We start from the raw sequence: 6,194 nt of genomic DNA on the forward strand, positions 1-6,194 counted from the left end.
AGACCCACTAGTATACTGGCAGATAGCGCCTAGTTTGAGCTACAGCTCCTGAACACACTGCCATGTGTGAGCCTACCCAAAATACCAGTAATACCCGTTTATCATTTCATCCTAGCCTTCCTTTAACCCAGTGTGAATGGTAGGTTTAGACACTAGCATTTTCTATGGCCGAGTAGTGTACAATCTTATTCATTACTGCTTTGGAAGCTGAGCTTTTTGAAACTAATTTACATTCATAAATAACTTTAAAGATAGGCTCATTATCATAAAATGGTAGAACAAATTGGAGAAATTGCATTCAGCTTTGTGTCTTGTTGTTTCTTCCTATTAACAGATATTTTGGTAAAAGGCCTCAGTGGGATTGTAGAGGGGCATCAAATCTTAATGAACTTCATCAGCTATTAAGCGACATAATGATTAGAAGATTAAAGACTGAAGTTTTAACCCAGCTGCCCCCAAAAATCAGACAGCGTATTCCATTTGATCTTCCATTAGCAGCAGCCAAGGTGAGAAATTTTGTTGGACTGAAAGTCTTTTTTTAAGTTATTTTAAATTATGCAATGAAAGATTGTACATTTTTCATATTTCACAGGAGCAAAAGTCCACTTTTTAAAAATAGATTTAATTAATAGAGCACATGAATTGGCTTTATTCCATTTTAAGAATAGAGCAGGAGAATTTTACTTTAGTTATCAAATTATGTGAACTGATTCAGTATCCCAGTGATTAAAAAATATTGCTACTGACTAAAGAAAAAGAGTACTTCTAATGCAAAAAAGAGTGTTAAGAACTCTAAATATTCGTAGGGTGTGAAATCCAATAATTAACAAGGGAATTTATGTTTCTTGCTCTAGGACTTTTAAAGTGTGAATAGTTATCTGCAAGAATAACTTGGACACAAGCTTATTCTTAACATCTTAAAACTCTGTCATCATATTTTAATATGTAAGGTTCAGCATATTAAAAAGCCAAATTGTGTTTTATCTAATTCTTATCGACACTTACTTTGGGGAACTATAATGCTTATACATTCTCTAAAATTTCTTCAAATCTGGGCATGACTTTACTGATACCGACTATTTAGTGCTCTGCTTTATCTTGAAAGGTTAGGTTTTGCATTTACAAACATTGAACAATTTGTTATCGATAAAATAATTATGGTCTCTTTTTTTAAGTAGCATTTTGTCTGCTTATTTTAGCATGAGAAAGATAAGAATCCATATATATAACATTTTTATTTACTAATATTTTCTGGGTTTCTGTTCATTTAAAAAAATCATATATTTTAATAAAAATACTTTGCCTACCATATACATTTTCATTATCCTGCAATCCATTACCCTGTAATTCATTACGCTGCAAATTCATTACCCTGCAATTGTATGATTAGTGGTGTTAGCAAAGAGCTTGAGTTCTGCCCATAGCCCCATAGCTTGTCATTTGTCATTAGCCTGAACACATGACTGCCTCCATGTTGATATTTTTAAATGAACACAATGGCATGTTTGGGACTTTGTTTATATCTTTCTGTATTAAAAAAAAAGTAAGCTATGATTCATTACTATGTTACTTATTCTGTTATTTTTAAATTCTCTATTTCTAAACGTTTTCTTCTACCTAGGAATTAAACACCAGTTTTGAAGAATGGGAAAAATTAAGGAGAGCTCCAAGTTCAGGTTCCACTGAGACTGTCATGGGATTGATTACTCGGATGTTTAAACAAACTGCTATTGCCAAGGTACTAATTGCTGGGCCATCATTTGTTTGTCTTAACCCACATTATTTAATGTATTTTCATGTTTTTATGCTGTCATACCTGTCTTTGTCATTTAACTTTTTAACTATCATAGAAATTTTTAGACATAATTCAAGTTTATGGTGTTAAAATAATGAACAACATTACGCCGGCCACATATTGGCCCCTTCCAATATATGAGTATGCTTTGATGAGGAAGTATCATTTGTTTTTTGTGTTCTAATTAAAGAACATGTATATATTATCATCTTTACTATTGGCTACTTCCATGATTTCACTACATAATTGCTACAAATAATCTTTTTTTTACTTAAGTCAATCATTTTTAATTGGTATTATTATGGTTTTAGTTCCCTGCAGAGATAGATGTACTCATGCTGTTTGTCTAAAAGTGCAAATTAGAGGGTGTTAGAATTTTTAAATCAGTGTGACTATCAAGTAGACTCATCACACATTGTTGTTACCCTTTTTTTTGATGGCATGGTAGAACATATACAATCTAAGGAGCCCATCCCTTTCTAATTTGAGGGTTTTTTTTTTAAGATTTATTTATTTATGTATACAGAACTGGGGTACAGGCCAGAGATGCAAGGGCGGTGAGAGAATTCACCAGAGACAGAACAGGGGAGCAGAACAGGCCGACTGGCAAAATTTACTGCTGAGGGGAGCAGCAGGCAGTTCAGGCTGCTGTGGTCATCTCCCAAGGCGGGGATCGAACTCATGCTGAAGAGGCTTTAGCTTCTTAGCGCTGTGCTTTAACCTGGTGCGCCACCGGGGAGGGCCTTCTAATTTGAGGATTTTTATAACAAATTTTAAAAGTAAGATTTGTGAAAGTATAGCTTACATGTACTAGAATTTGTCCTTTAAAATTGTGTCTGTGGTTAAGTTTTAATAAATATGTATAGTTAGTTAATCATTACTACAATCAAGGTAAAACTCCAGAAATGTTCTCTCATGCATCTTTGCAGTCACATCTACCCTCTGACCTGGCAGTCACAGATCCCTTATTTATCACTATAGTTTTATATTTCCCAAAATATCACAACAATGGAGACATATAATAAGTAGTATTGTGTCTGGTTTCTTTCATTTAGCATAAGGCTTCTACTATTTATCCAGAGTTTTATGTATGTTATTAGTTTAAAAAAAAAGTATTACTTAATATTCCCATTTATGGATATGTAACTTTTTTTTTTTTATCACTAGCTAATGGTTGTTTGGGCTATTCTTAGTTTGAGCCATTATGAATAAAACTGTTATAATCAATCATGTGCAGGTCTTTGGATGGACATATTTTAATGTCCTTTAAATAAATTGCTGGAATTAGACTTTTGGGTCATATGGAAAGTTTACATTTAACTTTATCAAAAATTGCCATTATACCATTTTCTATTCCTACTTGCTATGGATAAGAGTTGATTGTTCTGTATATTTGTCAGCATGTGCTATTGCCAGTCATTTTAATTGTTGCTGTTCTTGTGGGTATGCAGTAGTATCTCATTATTTTAATTAATCTTTTCTTAATGAGTAATGACATTGAGACTATTTTTATGTGATTTTTATCCTTTCATTTTCTTTTGTAAAGTGTCTATTCTTATCATACCTATACTTATATGGGGTTATGAGCTCTTTATATATTTTAGAACTAAGTCATCTAAAGTATACTTGTCTTTCAAATATTTCTTCCTAATCTGTATTCATTGTTTTTATTTTATTAACATTATCTTTCAAGGAACAAATTTCTACTTCTGAAACAGTCCAGCTTATCATTTTGTGCTTTTGCAATCCTACATAACTTTTATTTAATCCAGCATTCACAAAAATGTTCTCCTATGCTTTCTCTGTAAGTGCTGCTATGTCTTTCTGTCATTGTATAGCTCTACTGTTACTTTAAGTTGAATTTTTATGTGATACAAAGTAAGATAAGGGGACAAATTTATTTTAGTTTGGTTTGGATATTGATATTTTAACATAAGGATTTTCAGTTACTCTAGAGCTCTTATTGGGAAGATTGTTTTTCTTTCATTGAGTTACCTTAGCACCTTCTTTTAAAAAATCAATTGGATATATTTATATGTAGGTCTGTTCGTTAGCCTATACATCTAACTCTACAAACTACTATCCTGGTTTGATTATTGCTTCTATATAAGTCATAAAGTCTTATAGCATTTACCCCTACTTTATTCATTTTTCAAAATTGTATTGTCTATTATAACTCCCTGGAGATTCCATATGAATTTTGATCGGGATTATTTTGGATCTGCGATTTTATTTGTTAGAATTGAATTTTTTTTTGAAGATTTATTTATTCATACAGAACTGGGGTACAGGCCAGAGATGCGGAGGGTGAGAGGATTCACCAGGGACAGAGTGGGGAGCAGAACAGGCCAACTGATGAAGTACACTGCTGAGGGGAGCCACGGGCGGGTCAGGAGAGGTCTGCCTCACCACGTGTATCTCCTCCGGGGCAGGCGGGTATCGAACTAATGCAGAAGTGGCTTAAGCTTCTTAGTGCAGTGTTTTAACCTGCTACACTGCCTGGGAGGACCCAGAATTGAATTCTTAATATAAATCTTCTGATAAAAAGTATGCCTCTCCTTTAATTTAGTCCCCCTTTACATTCAGCGTTTTGATTATTATTATTTTTTGTTAAAGGTGTATTCATTTATGCATACAAGAACTGGGGTATAGGCCAGAGGCCGGGGTGGTGGGGTTAAGAGGACTCACCAGATAAAGAGTGAGAACAGAACAGGCAGACTAAACAAAATATACTGCTAAGGATCAGTGGGCTACACCTGGGCCACCTCCCTGGCCAAGGATGGAGCCCTGTGCTGCAGTGGCTACAACACCAGGGAGGACCCTAAAATACATTTTTTATACTTATTTCTAAGTATTTTATCTCTCTATACTCTTATAAATAGTATTGTTAATTTAAAATTTTCACTTTTTTCTGTTAAATATAGAACTTGTATAGATTTTTTTATACATTGACCTTTAAACTTGCTGAACTTATTTATTAGTTCTTATGATATTTCTGTAAATACTTTGGGGTATTCTATATATATATATAATAATTTGTTTTCATATAAAGATACTTTTACATCTCCCTGTAATCTATATGCCTCTTATTTGTTCTTATTGCCTGTCAAACTGAAAAACACAGTATAATTTTAATTAAAATTGAGATAGTTGAATGACCTTACCTTATCAATTTGAGGTAGAAAACATTTTATCTTTCACCATTGATTCATTGATTATTATACTATTTCCTTATGTCTTTCATAGATGCCTTTCTTTTTTAAAGATTTGTTTATTTATTCATCCAAGAATGGGGATATGCGGGGGGGTGGGGAGGTGAGAGGATTCACCAGAGATAGAGTGGGGAACAAAACAGGCAGGTGTACTGAAATACTCTGCTGAGGGGAACAGTGGGCAGGTTAGGGGAGATCTACCATGCCATGTGGGTAACTGCCTTGGCAGGGGATGGAACTTGGTGCTGCAGAGGCTGCAGGTAGTTTCATAGTGCTGTGATTTAACCCATTGTGCAACCAGGGAGGGTTCCATAGATGCCTTCTTTTTAAAGAAAGATTGAAAAGATTTCTGTCTTCTAGTTTGATGAGAGTGGAGATGAGATACTAGTTTTTTTTTTTTTTTTTTTTTCCTATTGGTTATCTATTCCTGGAAGTTGGGCAAGAAACCTTGGTGAGATCAGAACCTCAAAAGACACAAGACAGGAATCTGTAATTTCTAGAACAAAGGCAAGAATCTCTCTTCTGCCCAGGCCAACCCAGAGTTGCAAGATAGTTCGTTATCATAGGGGAAAAGGCAGAAATACCAGGAAAGTCCCACTCCCAAGTATCACCTGTAACAAACACCTGCCATGTATTGAGTTGGTACCAGGGGACCCATGGTCCCCACATCATGTACTTAACACCAAGAAAACATCAATATCAATCTACCACCAAGAGAGAGAAACACCCCACTATATAGAACAGGCATGGGGCTTCTTGAAAGCTGAAAGTGCAGCTGTAGCACTTAGAAAGAGCCTTGCTACATGTGATCACATGGTAGAAGCATCCCACTGCTGGGAAATTCATTTTGTGGTACACTGATGGTACATGTATATAAGAGAACCTATATGCAACTTAATACTAACAAGATTATCTTAGTTTCTCCTAGAGTATCACCTTGATAGGAAAAGACACATGTCCATGACTGTCTATATAGACAACCCAAGAAAACTTCCAGCTATCAGAGTCATTGGTTTCATGTTCAATTTACAGAAATCACCTGCATTTCTATATACTAACATTGAAAAATTATAAATTTAATTTTTAAAAAATAGAGTCTAGGCCCTCCCTGGTGGCACAGCGGGTTAAAGCACAGCACTGAGAATCTAAAGCCGCTTCCGTATGAGTTCGATCCCCGCCTGCCCCGG

General features: G+C 34.8%; 1 protein-coding gene across 7 annotated transcripts in view; it reads left to right on the top strand.

Moving 5' to 3' along the window:
• The window catches only part of ZRANB3 (zinc finger, RAN-binding domain containing 3), a 169,690-nt gene that overhangs the window by 82,874 nt on the left and 80,622 nt on the right, over window positions 1–6,194 (top strand). For all 7 annotated transcript variants that reach the window (XM_012727504.1, XM_012727488.1, XM_012727492.1 and 4 more), the window contains 2 exons: window positions 335–506; window positions 1,622–1,738. In XM_012727504.1, coding sequence (XP_012582958.1) covers window positions 335–506; window positions 1,622–1,738 — 289 coding nt within the window. The remainder of the gene's footprint in view (window positions 1–334; window positions 507–1,621; window positions 1,739–6,194) is intronic.

Source organism: Condylura cristata, unplaced genomic scaffold (assembly GCF_000260355.1).
Source record: "Condylura cristata isolate star-nosed mole 26May11 unplaced genomic scaffold, ConCri1.0 scaffold00002, whole genome shotgun sequence".
In the NCBI taxonomy this organism is placed as follows: Eukaryota; Metazoa; Chordata; class Mammalia; order Eulipotyphla; family Talpidae; genus Condylura; species Condylura cristata.